The sequence below is a fragment of the Chionomys nivalis genome, chromosome 10 (genome assembly GCF_950005125.1).
Source record: "Chionomys nivalis chromosome 10, mChiNiv1.1, whole genome shotgun sequence".
In the NCBI taxonomy this organism is placed as follows: domain Eukaryota; kingdom Metazoa; phylum Chordata; class Mammalia; order Rodentia; family Cricetidae; genus Chionomys; species Chionomys nivalis.
Window position 1 is genome coordinate 67,411,660 of NC_080095.1, and position 17,621 is coordinate 67,429,280.

General features: G+C 35.5%; 1 protein-coding gene across 4 annotated transcripts in view; it reads right to left on the reverse strand.

Annotated features, from left to right (window-relative positions):
• Arhgap5 (Rho GTPase activating protein 5) overlaps positions 1 to 17,621 on the reverse strand; it is a 63,273-nt gene that overhangs the window by 12,550 nt on the left and 33,102 nt on the right. For 3 of the 4 annotated variants that reach the window (XM_057782232.1, XM_057782231.1, XM_057782229.1), the window contains exon 3: positions 5,670 to 5,817. In XM_057782232.1, coding sequence (XP_057638215.1) covers positions 5,670 to 5,817 — 148 coding nt within the window. The remainder of the gene's footprint in view (positions 1 to 5,669; positions 5,818 to 17,621) is intronic. The other variant, XM_057782233.1, reaches the window with a different exon arrangement.

The following is a 17,621-nucleotide window of genomic DNA, read 5'->3' on the forward strand; positions in this document are numbered from 1 at the left end:
GCCAATCAAAATTCCAGCATGCACATAGGGAGGGGGCAGGGGACTCCAAAGTCCCATTCTCCCTCAGCAGCATAGCTGAGGCAGGCAATGGCTCCTACATGGACTACAGGTGACTATTTTGGGAATTTTCTCTGGTTGGCTGGCCATGCTCAAGTAGGTGGTTCCACGAATTCTCACACGAATATGGGAAGAACCAACTGATATTGGGGGTTATCAATAACATTAAAAAAACATGAAAAGTTGTAAGTCAGGGCAGGGTTCATGAATGGGAGTTTAGAGGGAGATAGTGGTGGATGAATATGATCAAAACATACTATATAAATATGTGAAAATTTCAAAGAACAAAAATTATTAAAAATAAGAGGACTTATTAAAGACACATGATTAACTCAGTAAAAATAAATTCCTTAGTCAATTGATAAACAAGTTAAAATCACTAGTATGTCCTATACAATGCATAAAAGATATCTTCTTGCAATGCCTCCAAATGATGTGGATGAATGGTTTCTTCTCTCTACAAGGTCTCTATCCTTGGGACCTGGAGAGCAATTTTCTGTACATTTGACATAAAATGAAAACTACCAAAAAATACTGGGCATTTGAAGACTTATACTCAGAATTAAGAGGCAACTAAAATTATCGACATATCCTAATGTGACTGGATAAACCATAAAAGCAATTACAATGAGTGTCATGTCTCATTAAAAAACTGATTTTGTATGACAAATACTAAAAAACAGTAAGTTTAGCTTTCCTTTTTGAAAAAGTTGTAAATGTTTAATGTGTATCATATATTAGATAAGCATACAGAAAACTTATCTTTATGGAATCATTGGTGATTTTTAGACTATTCTTTATGGAATAACTGATATTTTCTTTTTTAAAATTATTTTTATTGAGCTATAAATATTTTCCCCATTCCCCTTCCTTCCTTATCTTTCCCCTTCCACCCTCTCCCTGTCCTACATGCACCCAATTTATAGAGATCTTGTATTTTTCTCCTTCCTAAATGGAGTCATGTATGTCTTAGGGTCCTCTTTGTTGTCTAGGCTATGGACTGTAGGCTAGTTACCCTTTGCTTTATGTCTAATATTTGCTTTTAAGTGAGTACATATTATATTTGCCTTTCTCAGGCTGGATACCTCACTCAGGATGAGTTCCATCCATTTGCTTGCAAATTTTAAGATGTCATTATTCTTTACCACTGAGTAGTACTCCATTGTGCAAATGTACATTTTCTTTACCCATTCTTCAGCTGAGGAACATCTAGGTTGTTTCCAGGTTCTATTATGAATAACATGATATGAACACAGGTGAGCAAATGTCCTTACGGTATGATTGAGCATTCTTTGGGTATATATTCAAAAGTGGTATTGCTGGAGCTTGAGGTAGATTGATTTCTAATTTTCTGAGAAAAGACCATGCTGATTTCCAAAGCAGCTGTACGAGTTTGCACTCCCACCAGCAATGGAGCATAAGCTGTTATCAATGTTTTTGATCTTGGCCATTCTGAAAGGTGTAAGATGGTATTTCAGAGTTGCTTTGATTTACATTTCTCTGATGATTAAAGATGTTGAGCATTTTCTTAAGTGTCTTTCGGGCCATTTTTTCAGATTCCTCTGTTGAGAGGTCTCTGTTTTAGATCTGTACCCAGTTTTCAATTTTATCATTTGGTATTTTGCTGTCTAGTTTCTTGAGTTCTTTGTATATTTTGGAGATGAGTCCTCTGTCAGACGTGGGGTTGGTGAAGATCTTTTCCCATTTTATAGGCTGTTATATTGTCTTGTGGACTATGTCCTTTCATTTACAGTTTTGTTAGTTTCAGGAGGTCCCATTTATTGACTGTTGCTCTCCGTGTCTGTGCTACTGGAGTTATATTTAGGAAGTGGTCTCCTGTGCCAATGCATTCAAGGATACTTCCCAATTTCTTTTCTATGAGGTTTAGTGTGGCTGGTTTTATGTTGAGGTTTTTGATCCACTTGGACTTGAGTTTTGCGCATGGCAACATACATGGGTCTATTTTCACTTTTCCACATGCTGAGATCCAATTATGCCAGCACCATTTGTTAAAGATACTTTCTTTTTTCCATTTTACAATCTTTGTCAAAAGATAAGAACTCGTGTGTGGATTGATATCTGGGACTCTGAGTCGATTCCATTGGTCCACTTGTCTGTTTTTATGCTAATACCAAGTTGTTATCATACTGTAGCTCTGTAGTAGAGTTTGAAGTCAAGGATGGTAATGCTTCCAGAAGTTCCTTTATTGTAGATTGCTTTTAGTGAGATTGTCATTTTTACTACGTTGATGCTACTTATCTAAGAGCATGGAGGATCTTTCCATTTTCTAACGTCTTCTTAGAATTCTTTCTTCAAAGATTTAAAGTTCTTATCATACAAGTCCTTGAATTGTTCGGTTACAGTTACCCCAAGGCATTTTTGTTATTTGTGGCTATTGTAAACAGTGGATGTTCCTCAGTGGAAGGGGAATGAGAACAAAGTAGAATGACATATCTATATGAACTCAAATGTTTGACAAAAGAAAACAAGGTGTTACAAATACACATAATCTGATTATCAAGTATAAAACAGCAATTCTGTACAATTATATCAATTTATAAAGTAACCCCAAAAGGAAAAAAAATGTTTGTTTTTTATAATATTATAATAAGGTCAGCATAATGAAAGTTATTCAAGTTCACATAAATTTAAATTATTAAATTACAGCACAGATATATTAGCCTTTTGTTACTATAATAAAAGAGTCAAGGACATTTAACTTTATAAGAAGTTTATTTTAGTGCGAACATCAGTTCTTAGCTGCATCATTACAGTATAAATATAATATTAACAGAAAGGAAGTCAGCTGGAGGTGCCAATCTCAGGCTTTTATAACCTTCTCTCAAAAACTATCTTAATCACCTTAGTAAATGATCTAAGGACTTCTCAGCATCTCTTAAAGGTCCACACTACTTCTCAACACTGCCATACTAAGGAGCAAGCTTCTAACATATAGAAGACTGTTCAACATTATTACCACCTACTGTGTGATATAGAGGATTCTTCAGCTCTACAAAAAACTCCAATTAAAAATACTGAACCTGACTCTCATCATAAATTATACAAATAAATTTAGGAACATTTCTCCAAAAAACTATGAATCTAAACCAAACCAAAACAAACCAAAAAGCAAACAAATAGAAAAACAAAACAAAAAAATGCTCCCCCGGAAAAAAAAAACAAAAACAAAAGTATACATGGCATGAAAGAAGACATAAGCTAAGAAGCTATTTTAAAGAAGTGTAAGAGAAGCATACCAAAAACTATAATGGAAGATCCCTGAATGGATCCTGGCGAATAATTCTTGTAATGGTTTTTAAAGTTCAAAAATGTAAGTAAAGACATATATAGGTTGTGAGCCTAGCCTTTAATGGTTGGGCCATCCTTCCAGGCAACAAAAATCTGTCAATACAATCCATCATAGAAACAAACTGAAAAATAAAAACCACATGATCATCTCATTAGATGTCGAAAAAGCTTTCAACAAAATACAACAACCCTTCATGATAAAGGTCTTGGAGAGAGCAGGGATACAAGGAACATAACTATACATAATAAAGGGAATATACAGCAAGCCAACAGCCAACATCAAACTAAATGGAGAGAAACTCCCAGCGATCCCACTGAAATCAGGAACAAGACGGTTGTCCACTCTCTCCATATCTATTCAATATGGTTCTTGAGGTCTTAGCAAGAGCAATAAGACACCAAAAGGAGATCAAGGGGATACAAATCGGAAAAGAAGAAGTCAAACTCTCACTATCTGCTGATATGATAGTTTACATAAGCAACCCCAAAAATTCTACCAAGGAACTTCTACAACTCATACTTTCAGTAATGTAGCAGGATACAAGATTAACTTGAAATAAAAAAATCAGTAGCCCACCTGTGCACAGCTGGTAAAAGGGTTGGGGAAGAAATCACCCTTCACAATAGCCACAAATAGCATAAAATATCTTGGAGTAACTCTAACCAAACAAGTGGAAGACTTGCATGACAAGAACTTTAAATTTTTGAAGAAAGAACTTGAAGAAAGTGGAAAGATCTCCCATGCTCTTGGGTAGGTAGAATTAACATAGTAAAAATGGCAATCTTACCAAAAGCGATCTACAGATTCAATGCAATGCCCATCAAAATCCCAGCAAAATTCTTCAAAGACCTTGAAAGAACGGTACTCAACTTCATATGGAAAAGCAAAAAACCCAGGATAGCCAAAACAATCCTGTACAATCAAAGAACTTGTGGAGGCATCACAATCTCTGACTTCAAACTCTACTAGAGAGCTACAGTACTAAAAACAGCCTGGTATTGGCATAAAAACAGACAGGAACCGAACAGAAGATCCGGATATTAATGAGAAGCCAGTTAAGTCCAAAGCAGAGAGCTAGTATTAGAAAAATCTTTGCATTTGTTTTTCCTGTCTTAAAGTCAGACATGAAATTTGTCCAAAACTCATTTCTTAAGTCTTTGTTGAAGGAAAGAAAGAATAATTTTACATCAAATGCAGACTCTAAAAATTAACATATATTAACTGAAAGAAGACACATCTTATTTCAATCATGATTAGTGAATAACAGTATTTTACCATATTCTAACCCTTACTAAAACCAGAAGTCACCATTCCTCATCAAATAGACAAATCAGTACGCACACAAATAAAGTGATAATTGTACTAAAGGGTAGGGCACCCATGAGCAAAACTAATCATGATTATTTAGATAAGACATAGCTTTACTAGCATAAAAAAGTTAGATCAGAAAAAGCACTACAAGCAAATAAGGCTAAACATGATGTAGCTTGTGTTTTTAATCTTTTCTTATAATTTTATTTCATTAAATCACTTGGATTCATTTAAAAAATATGCTCAATTGTCAAGCATGTTGGCAAATGCCTTTAATCTTAGCACTCAGGAGGTAGAGGCAGCAGAATTTTTGTGTGAGTTGAAGACCGGTCTACACAGTTCCATAGCTACAAAGTAAGACCCTGTCTCAAAACCAGTAAATAAAATACACTCAAAGCACATTTTTTTAAAAAATCTATTTCCCAACTCTTACTAGTCCAACTCTCATTTTTTTCAGTTTTAATGATCTATATTACAGCAAAAAAAAATGCAAACTTGTTTTTAGAACTGTGAAGATATCTATATAGTCCTTAAACCATATAAGATAACATCAAGTTAGGACTGCTGAATAAATAGCGAATCACACACATAATGAACTGTCATTTATAAATTTATAATTATGGCTTTAATTTAAAAGAAAATTATCCTTATGTAAAATACGCAATATAAATATTATTAGGTTGAAAATATTTTTAAAAATCATAAATGTAATCTCTTAATATTATACCAATGAAGCTGTTATAAATTACAGAATTAGGTTAAGCTTAACATTTTAACTTTCAACATACTTATTATGTTCAAAAAGATCTTCAAAATCACCACTGATTAACAATAAATAAGTATCAGACTGCCTTCAGGGTGACTAAGATGACAATAATGGGAACTATAACGCTCAACTATGCTTTAACATATCACAAACATTCAACAAACTGTTACTGCAGCAAAAATGTGAGCATAAATCAAATCCCACGTATTGATTCTTTTAGCCTACCTGTGTCTTCAATAAATTCCACACATTTTTCAACAAATAGTGGTATAGGCTTCTCCGCTGTAACCAGATCCTGGAGGGGCATCCCAAAGTAATTACTTTCCCAATTTCTACGTGTTGGTGGATTGAAGGTCTTAGTTTTCTTTTTCTGCTACAAGAAAACATATTTACATTAAAACTATTAACGTTTATCTTCTCCAGAATATTTCCAAGCAATGTACATAAATACTTTGGACCAAAAGAAGTATTTAAAAGTTACATCCAATCCAAATGCCCAGTAATGTTTGCCCTGATAAACTCTGCTAGATGCAAACTGAACAATGGGGACAAAAATGAACAGGAAAAAAAAATAGCTGACTAGAAGAAAATGGTCTCTTTGTAAATAAGACTGGATAAATAAGAGATTGGAAAAATTAAATAGCAAGAGATTAGAAAAAAATAATTTTCAAAGCTAACACAAAGGACTAACAGGAATAACTAATACCCTCCTTGTTTTATATGTGGTCTGCCAATTTTATTTACCCTTTGAGGTAAGTTGTGATTCTGTATAAACTTTTATTTGTAAGAACAAATTATGCTTGATTCATTATAAACCGTTAATGCTATCATTCTTCTCTCACCCTGCTTTAATTTTAACATAAATTTTCTAAAGATACACAAAAATATCTTTAGAAAAATTAAACAAGAATTTTCAAAATCTAACATCAGAGAGAAAATGGATTCTTTCCAGGAAGTAAACATATTAAAACCACATTGAACACTGTCTGAAATCCAACTAATGAGGAGATACTAACTCAACCTTTCTGGATTAGATGTTATATCCATAGACGATTCTGCTACAAGCACCCAGTTGGGAATTTCTAAAATATGGGACGATAAAATCTTCAAACACGAAAAGAGAATGTTAGAGCATTTTTATTGACCTTAGATTCTTTCAGTCTAACTTCATGTACAATTTTTTTATTTTCCCTGGTATAAACAAAACAAATAAAAATAAATAATACCACACACACATCCCGACACAAATTTATTCATCTAGTTGGTAAGTACTGTTGCTGACTTACACAGAGGACAAAACATCCTTTCTAGTCAGCAAAGGGGAGCAAGTGCCAGAAGAGTAAGCACAGTACATCACCCCTAATGCCCAAAATCATCTCTCATTTTCCCCATTCTTGTCTTATTCTCTACACTGGACTTCTTGGATATTTTAGTCCTTTCACCCAGCAAACTGCCAGAGCTCATGAAATCCAACTTTCAAACCCTCAGTCACTAACACGTCCTAGTAGGAAAGAGAATACACAACTCTTGGTAAGTACAGACTAATTACCACAGGGTATTAAAGTGTTCTGATTCAAAACCTAACTCACCTAGTTAAATAGTCTATAATCTTATTATCTAACTGACCATCACCAAAACAGAGCTCTGACAAGGAAGTAGCAGAAACTATACTTAAAGCCAGATAGAGGTAAGTGGCTAAGTTCTTTTTTTCTTAGAAGTAAGGTCTTTTTCAAGCTACAAACTAGTTGCTGCATTACAATTTGAATGGAAAACTTAAATCTGAAGCAAAACTTTTTTTTTTTGGGGGGGGGTTGTCTGTTTATAGAAATAACAGTTGCCAAACAAGCTGCACCTTTGGTCAACAGCAATGCCTAGAATATAACAATATGAACAGAAATGAAGAGGTAAAGAACTCGTAGTCTGCAACATTGAAGAGTCTTTTTTTTTAAGCGTAACATATCTGGGACTGAAGAGATGCTTCAGTGGTTAAGAGAATATACTGCTCCTGAAGAGGACTGAGTTTGGTTTCCAGCACCCATCCACAAGGATCTTATGTCTCTGGCTTCACGAGTACCGGTACATAAACGCACATGCCTATACATGTATGGGCACACAAACATACACACATACATAAAATTAAAAATAATTTTTAAAGTAAACTGTCTAGCTAGTTCTGTGGAATAATCCTCTTCTACACTGTAAAGATTTGTCACTCAAACTGCTTTAATAAAACGATGATTGGCCAGTAGCCAGGAAGGAAGTATAGGCAGGGTGACCAAACTAAGGATGATTGAAAGAAGGGCAGAGTCAGGAGTCCCCAGCCAGATGCAGAGGGAACAGGAGATAAAAATGCTATGCTAATAAAGGTACCACCACGTGACAGATCATAAATGTGGATTAACTTAAAATGTAAGAGGTAGTTAGTAATAAGCCTAAGCTATTGACTGAGCATTTATAATTAAAATAAGCTTCTGTGTGGTGATTTGGGAAGCAGCTACTGGGTAGTTAAGAACAGGCAGTCAAAACAAGAAGTAATTTAGCCTTGCAAGTTAGTCTTAAGTATTGTAATAATTCACTCTTAAGAAATTACATTTTGATTATTGGCCATTCAAAACCAATTTAAACTCTGAGATAACTGAGGTAATTTAATTACATCCCCACTTGAGGTTGGGGAGAGAAAAAAAGTAAAGTCTAACTTGGTCTTAGAAAACCTGAATATTTCACTAAATTTGGCGGGTTAAAAAAAGGAAGCAAAATAAGGTAGATTATCTGGCATAAGCTCAAAAGTGTATTTCTAGGCCCAAAGTGAATGAGGCAGGTAATTTAATTCTGAAACCACAAGATATGGTGCTAGTAATCTAATACAGGAAAAAGGCAAGATCTTATAGCAGCTCTAGAGAGACACTTTAAAACAGGTTTATTCTGATAATCATTATAGGGGAGGAGCCTGCTCTATGGATCAGTCTGTTTTTTAATGGTACTGCTACAAAGAAACTTACATGATGAAAAGTAATTTGGGGCAGGGCATATGATATAAGCCTGTAACCTGAGTAATTGTGAGGCTGAGGTAGTAGGAATGCTGCTAGTTCAAAGTCGGTCTGATCACAAAGTGAACTCAACCTAGGGTATATAAAGAAACTTTTAAAAAAAGAAAGTTTTAGATGAGAAACACCTTTCAAAATGAATTAAAATACATATAATTCTTTTTTTTGTTCTATAGTTTATAGTTCTTAGGCAGCAGAATCGCTCCAGGGAGTTCTTAAAAAAATTTAAGGATTTGTTGTTGAAATAAGGTTTCTTTCTGTAGTCTGTGGCTGTCCACAAATTATAGTATGTTTGTTGTAGGATATTTGTAGACTTTAAGAGATACACTGCTGTGATTGGTGTAATAAAGAGCTGAACGGCCAATAACTAAGCAAGAGGTACAGGTGGGATTTCCGGGCAGGGAGAGGACTCTGGGAAGAAGACGGAGTTGCCTGCCAGACGTTGAGGAAATGGCACGGACAGTGTGGAGACGAGGTAATGAGCCACACAACAAAATGTAGATTAAAATAAATGGGCTAATTTAAGATAGAAGAGCTAGTGGGACAAGCCTAAGCTAAGGGCAAGCATTCAGCTTAATCTGTTTACCTAAGAAAATGTTTTGAGGTCTAAAAAGACAGAGTTGCCAAATACAGATAGATTAGACATTGTAAATGTATTTACTTGATTATTGTCCTTATTTTATATGATTTTACAACATTACAGTTAAAACCTTTCCTTTTCATTTAGACAAAAATGGGAGAAAATATTGTGGGATATTTGTACACTGTGTGAAGATGTTTAGTTTAAAAAAAAAAACTGGCCAGTAGCTAGGCAAGAGGTATAGGTATAGCTAGGCACAGAGAGGACTCTGGAAAGAGGAAGGAGGAGTCGCCATCCAACCATGGAGAAAGCAGCAGGGGCAGTATAAAGAGATGGGATAACAAAACGTGGGCTAATTTAATTTAAGTCACAAGAGTTGGCAGGACAAGCGTAACCTAAGGCCGAGCTTTCATAATTAACTGTAAGTCTATGTCATTATTTGGGAGCTGGCTGGTGGGACACAGAAAGACTAATTACAGATGTTTCCCTCAATTTCCTGAGTACTAGGATTTACATGCCTGACAAATGCAGGATTTTAAGCACTCCACATAATATAGAGATCCATTTCTTGGCTTGAGTTACTGATCTATAAAGCCATTAATTCACTCTAACTCAAAACAACATAATTTAAAAATCAATAAACCAAGACTAGGTAATTATAACTTTTATAAAATGCTACCTGGTTATCCGAACTAAAAGAAAAACAAGGATATCTGTTGTTTATATAAATAGGTTTAACATTTAGTGAGATATGGGGTCTCCAATTAAAAAAACTATGCCAATGAAAAACAAGATCTGATTTACAGTGATACAATTTTAACTGTTACCTCTTTCATACTCGAGAATTTATACTATTTACCCTGCTATTTTTATTTTTTTATTTTTTTATTTTTTTTATTTTTGGTTTTTCGAGACAGGGTTTCTCTGTGGTTTTGGAGCCTGTCCTGGAACTAGCTACCCTGCTATTTTTAAAAGAAAGTTTATGGTTGCAAAAACATGCTTATGATAAAGCAAATATTCTATTTGCAAATAATGTAAACTATGATATCAAGTATACAGCAGATAGTTTAAATTTTCAGTGTAAATAAACGTATCAGGAAGAAAAACAGCCACCCCCCAGTTACTGCAGTAATATCAGCAACAAACTCACATAAACATTATAATGAATAATATTAAAGCCATATAAACAACAAATTCTGAATAAAACTTAAGGCCAGCAAACAAACAAACACACACACACACAAATTAAGGTTTCTTCTAAACTAATGAACTTAATCTGTATATAATAAATCCAGATGAATCATTGATAGGGTCTTATCATGTTGAACTCAATAAATATTAAAGAATATTAAAGGCATCCAGGCAGAATAAATAAACCACCAATAGTGGAGATGGTAGGAATATACAGCTAGCTTTGGAGTTCTCAAAACAACTCTAGAAAGATTCTGACAATAGTGTGCACAGGAAAAGTGCTATTAAAGAATTCTATAGTCACCTTATCAGGGTGGTTCATGCTTATAAAACTTCACCATTTAACAGCTAGCCTAAAAATGTTCCAAGTCCAAGGACAGTTTGGGTTAAAAGTGAGAACTTGACCCAATAAATCAATCTCCTTAAAAATTATAAACATTTAATGAAATATCAATAAAAGAACTTACCATAGTAGATTTTCTGTATTAACCTAAGAATGAACACCATGTACCATTAAACATTTTTTAAAAGCAACCAAAATCATGTTATTAAATAAAATACAGGGCTGAGGAGATGACTCAATGGGGCATTTGCTCCCTGGAACCCAGGTAGAAAGCTGGATGTAGTGGCATGCATCTGGAATCCTACCACTTCCACTGTGAAATGGCTGTAGAGAGCACAACTGGCAGGAAGCTCACAGCCAGCCTGGAGCACGCAGAGTAGCAAAGACAAAAGGCCTCAACAAAGTTGGCAGGAACCGATTCTGGAAAGTTTTCCTCTGACTGCCACACACATATGCTATAGCGTTCACACTCACATACAAAAAATAAATATTAACGACAAATAAAATATAACTGCTACTTTTTCAGGTAAAGCTGTAAAAAATTTGTTTAAAAAATAAAAAAGCTTCAACCTACTCTAAAGGAGGAATATGGTAAGATACAAAAAATCATCATAGGGCCTAAGAAATGGCTCAGTGGGTAATAAATAGTTCTTGCCACCCAAGCCGAAGTTCATTCTCTGGGTAGAAGAAAACTAGCTCTTGCAAGTTGTTCTCTGATTTCTATGTGTTCATGCCACGTACATGCCCATATGTAAACATATGGAAAAAATTAAACTGTTATAAAAACGTTTTTAAAAGGAGACAGCTGTCAGGCGGTGGTGGTGCACATCTTTAAACCCAGCACTTGGAGCCGGGCGGGGTGGCGCACGCCTTTAATCCCAGCACTCGGGAGGCAGAGGCAGGCGGATCTCTGTGAGTTCGAGACCAGCCTGGTCTACAAGAGCTAGTTCCAGGACAGGCTCCAAAACCACAGAGAAACCCTGTCTCGAAAAACCAAAAAAAAAAAAAAAAAAAAAAAAAAAAAACCCAGCACTTGGGAGTCAGAGGCAGGCAGAACTCTGAGTTGGAGGTCAGCCTGTTCTACAGAGTTAGTTCCAGGACAGGCACCAAAGCTACACAGAGAAATCCATTTTTGAAATACCAAAAGAGATAACCCTAATACATGTGGTATAAATATACATATGAATATATTAGGTATACCATATATATGAAATCTACACACTTATGATAGAGTATTAGAATATACTGGTGGCTGAGTTAAAAATAGACTGAAAAGGGGCATAATTAAAGATAACATAAAACATAGAAATAAGAAGCATGTATGTAGCTGGTTTGATTTTTTTGTGGGGTCTTGTTTTTTGTTTGCTCTCTTTTGGTTTTGCTAAAGATGCACACAATAGAAAACAAGAAAAAAAGTAAACTGAAACAAAAATAAATATAAGTTAATAGAGAGCAAGAACAGTTATTTTAAGTCACACAGGCTGAGCATAAAAATAAATCTAACCATTTAAATAAAGAAAATTCAAAGACTTAAAATGACGGAGAACTGAACAAATAGAGAATTATATTTCAACATAATAAAGGCTAGACTCAATGAACGCACAATTAGTATCATAATGAACAGAGATTTCCTCTAAGATCAAAAAGAAACTAAAGGTGTTCACTATACTCTCCTTATTCAATACCCAAACAGAAACTATGTGGAGTCAAGCAAGCAGAAGAAAGCAACAAAAGACACACAAACAGGAACGAAGTGAAACTCTTGTTTGCAGATGATACACCATCAGAAGACTATTACAGCTGACGAACTGAAGGGTAACAGCATTTAAGATAAATCAATGGCTTCTCTATACAATGATAACAAATCATGAAAATAAATTCTTCCACAATACTTACAATAAAGATTAAATTAAATGTAACCAAGACAATGAAAAAACATCTAAAATAAAAATACTAAGCACAAAAGAAAAAGAATTGAAGGTTCAAATAGAAAGAAAGATTTTACAGGTTTCTGGGCTGGATAAATTATTAAAATGGCCACACTACACAACGGGACCTACATATTCAATAGCCTCTACCAAAATACCAATAACTTTTCTTCGCAGAACTAGAAAAATATCCTAAAATTCATATGGAAACAAAAAAGATCTCAAATAGTCAAGGTAACCGTGGTCCAAACAAACAAACAAAAACAAAGCCGGAAGTATAATAATATCTGATTTCAAAAGATATTATAGAACCACACACACTGTAAATATGTATAAGGTCATTGGCATAAAAGAAACAGATGGAAAACAATGGAGATCCCAGGAACAAACATGCATTCCTACAACCAACTACTACTTTTCAATCAAAGTGTAACAAATACACACTGGAGAAAGGACAAGCTCTTCTGATTTCTTCAGAAGACTGAAATTTAACCCAGTCTCTGGACCTGTACACAAAACAATTCAAAGGAGATTAAAGACACAAGTGTATTAAGTCTACAAACTATAATCAGTGTAAGAAAATATAGAGGAAATATTTTAAGCTACCACTGTAGGCAATGGTTTTCCTAGAAAGGATCACAGAACAAAAAAGTAAAGACTGACAAACAGGATTATATGAAATATTCCTTTACACAAAAAAGAAAACAATGAATACAGAGAAGAGACAACCTATAAAATGGGAGGATATATTTGCCAACTGTTCATCTCATAGAGGGCTAATATCCAGTATGTATAAAATGAGCAAATGATCTGAACAGGTATATTTCAAAAGAAGCCATACAAAGACCAACAAATAATAAAAATTGTTAGTACCATTGCCTATCAGAGAAATGCAAATCAAAACCAGCATAATACCATCTCATAGGACTGGGGAGGTTGTTCAGTGGGTAAAGTGCTTGCCACACAAGCATGAGGACCTGAGTGCTGACCCCCGGCACCAGGGGGTCAGTAAAAAGCTGATCATGGTGGTACAAGCCTGCAATACTAGCTCTAACCATCTGAGTTTAATCCCTGGCACCCAAGTCTTCTGACCTCCACTCATATGTCCATACCCAAAACAATAAAATGTTTTTTTTTCTGTTTGTTTGTCTTTTTGAGACAGGGTTTCTCTGTAGCTTTCGAGCCTATCCTGGAACTAGCTCTTGTAGACCAGGCTGGCCCCGAACTCACAGAGATCCACTTGTCTCTGCCTCCCGAGTGCTGAAATTAAAGGCACGCACCACCAGTACCTAGTTCTAACTATAAAACGTTTTAAGAGTATAACTTTAAACTCTTAAAGTTATAAGACTTTAACTTATAGTGCATTCATGGAAAGTCCATGTGTAGGAATCAAAAGACAACTTGTAGGAGGTGGTTTTCTCCACCATCCAGGTTCCAAATATCAAACTAACGTCATCTAGGGTTGGCAGCAAGCACCATTAACTGCTAAGCCATCTTGCTGGCTGCTGGTTTGTTTGTTTGTTGCAAGGGGGTTGCCAACACATTTTAAAAATGAAATTTAAAAATAAAAATCTTAGGTATGGCCAGATATGAAGCAATTTGAAAATCATTAAAAGTATACTAGATAAAACTTTTGTTCTACTCAGCAAGAACAATGCATAAGGATTTAATTTTTGGCCAATGGACATAAGCAACAACAGTTGTTTCACCTCCGATCTTTTATTTCTAACTGCTGAACTTTCATTGGATGGCACTGTTACGAGATGGTAAGCAGACAAGTGCCCAGCCTTAGCCTGTTCAGCCTCAGGCACAGATGATCTCAGAGGGAGGGAGGGAGGATCAGCTGCTTTTCTTTCTTTGCAATCTTGTGGGCTAGGAAATTGTGTCAGTTATCAAGCTGTTGAGTACCAACACTGAAATGTTTGCTGATCTTAGGTTTTAATCTTGATTATCTCTTACTTTTTTCAGGTAGTCTTTGGCAAACACCTAGGAAGTGGGGCCACGACTCCAATACCTTTTCCTGTTCTACACTGTCAAAAATCCTCCATCATTCCTCCCTAAGTAGAACTGAGATATTATTGTCTATACTCATAATGATCTCTACATGTACTGTTAAGAACCTCCCCCTACACTAAGATTGTTATTTGCTAGATCTGGACTTCTAGAGCATTTGTGCCTCCACTGTCCATTCTAGTAATTCTGCTGTCAACTGTCTGGAGGCCTCTTAGGATACGAATAGAATTTTAATGCTACTCTTTTTATTTTAATACATATTTAAAGTCCTGGACCAGTACTTCACCAAGCTCTATAACATGCACTGTCTGCACACTCCTTCCTCTTATAACACCAAATCCGAGTTTCTCCATTTCTTACACTAAATATGTAAATATGTGACATATGTCAAGTCAGATGTCACAACTTCCTTAGTATCATTTTGGTATAATGTCATATCTCTTTCTTACACCAAATCATTATACTGTTTTTCAAACCTTCCTTCTAGTTTTTGCCATTGCATCTCTTGCCAATGTGTTATTTCTTATCCCTCCCCTCTGTCTACTGATGACTTTGGTGCTGGAAGCAATGGAAAGGGTTGATTGGTTGCAGCCATTAAACAAGCTGTACTTCTTCCAGGGTATAATCATAACTTGGGAAGCAAATGGCACTCAGGACTTTCTGGAATTTGTTCTCTGCTCCTGATTAGCTCTTCAAATTTCAATTCCTCTAAAACTTAACTACTAATAGCTTGCTGTTAACCAGAAGGGAGCCTCATAGATCAGTCAACACATACTTTCTATGTTGTATATACAAATGGCGAGAAAAAGTGACAACTGTGCACCACTTTTGATTTTGATTAACAATAAATTCGAGAGACAAGTGTTTACTCAGGTGGAAAAAAAGATCTCCCCAAAAGCAACAGGAATTATCAGATCACTGAATGAACTATAGTTAATTTACGCCGCAATGACTGAATACTTTATATTTGCCTATCTCTTTTGAGTGTCAATGGTGCCATTATTTGTGTGCATTGTGTTAGCAAATTTCAGTTTTTCATAGATGTTATATTTAATGGTATTAAATAAAAAACGTATTATCTACATCTATTTTATGCATTCAAAACATACCATTTTAACTGTGTTTAAATGAAATCTTCCCTTCTCCCCAAAAATGTAATAAATCTCCTAGAATGCACCCCAATGTAGTGATACTTCATTTGTATTCTAATAAATAAAGCTTGCCTGAAGATCACAGAGAAAAACAGCCCCACTGATCAGCTTTACAGACCAGGCAGTGCTGACACACACCTTTAATCCCAGCAGCCACACTAGTTTGCCATAGAAACCAGGCGGAAGCGGTGCACACCTTTATTCCCATCCCTAGAGAGAAATATAGACAGGAGGAATAGAGGATTATAGGCAGAATAAAGAGGAATAGAGACAGGAGGAGACAGTTCTCAGACACAGTCTCATTCCCAGAGGCAGGATCGTCATTTCAGACTGAGGTAGAGCCAGTGGTTGGCTGTTTTGCTTTTCTGACCTCCAGGCAACTCCTTATATATAGCTTCTCTTACCATTCTACTAAAATGTTGTTACACAAAAGCCACTTTTCATCCTTAAGCTCTCCCTGACATTCTTTCCTAAACTTCTGCCCTAAGTACCTGCTCTTTTGACTTCCATATAGGTCACTTTCCCTTTCTGCACCACTGCTCACAACTATTATTCCACATCAATCCGAATGCTTCTCTCCTCTAGCTGTTCCATACCAGTGAATAATCTACTCCCAGTTTTAAATCCTTCTCTTAGTACCAGAATTCATAAGTCTAACTTGAGATTGATTGTGTCCACTTGAATGTTAAAGATACTTTAAATACAATATAAAAGGTGGGAATAAGTGTCTTCTGAGTAAAATCATCCAGTTGCCCAAACCACAAAAGCCAGAGTCAATCCTGATTTCCCTTCACTGTTCCTAGTGAACAAATCAGAAGCATAAAAGTATCATTTCCAGAATACTATTTAGAATCTGGTAACTATTTAGAATCTGGTTCTCTTCAAAATGCGTACTGGACAATAACACAAAATAGATATTAGGTTAAGCACTAACAGAAAAAAAAAACTATAGGTGGAAACCCAAGGGCTCTCTACTACAAAGGTTTCTGTTAATAAATGCATAAAGTATTGTCAGTTTATTCACCAGCTAACTGAAACTTTAAGATTTATTTTTGTTTTATGTGCATAAGTGTTTTCCCTGCATGTGTGTCCATGCATCATGCCTGTGAGCTGTACGTGGAGACAAGAAGAGGATCTGGATGCCCTGAAACTAGTAGCTGTCAGTTGTTACCTGCCACGCTGGGAACCAAACCCAGCTCTCCTCCAACAGCAACAAGTATTTTAACTGCTGAGCCATCTCTCCAGCACCATTCCTCGCAAATCATTTTACTTACATAATTACTGATTCTTTTGAAACGAATGTTCCTAATTTTAAGGATCCCATCTGAATCATACCAAAGAATTTCTTGTAAAGATACAGGCCAACCCTAAATGAATTCACTTGGACACAAAAGCATATAAAAACTGAACAATTTTCCTGTGTATCATTCCAGATTACTATGAAGGACAGGAAAATTGAGGAATTTAATACCCTCAAGAAACATCCAATCTATCATGGAGAAAAAGAAGGAAAACACCCACACTTTACTACCAGTTACTTAACAGTACATACAAAGTAGTTTACTAAATGTGAAAATGACTAGACGTAAGGCTTAAATCCAGAATCCAAAAGGCAGAATTTTACATACAGGATAGGAGGTCAGAAAGAATTCAGAAATGTAAGGATCTAGTCTCTAAGCCATTTTGCCCCTAAATATCTGACTGCCTATTATATTAAGGTCAAGGACCAAGAAATTAGAAACTGCCATTTACTGCTTATTGCTAAAATGATGTGCCCAATCTTAATCTTCACATCAGCACCGACACAATTACTGTATGTTGTTTTTTGATATTCTTAGAATTTAAAACTGCATAGGAATGAATGACAAGGGTAGAACAGCAGACAAGAGTCACACTGCAAATAGCTTTGGGGGGGGCCTAACTGAGG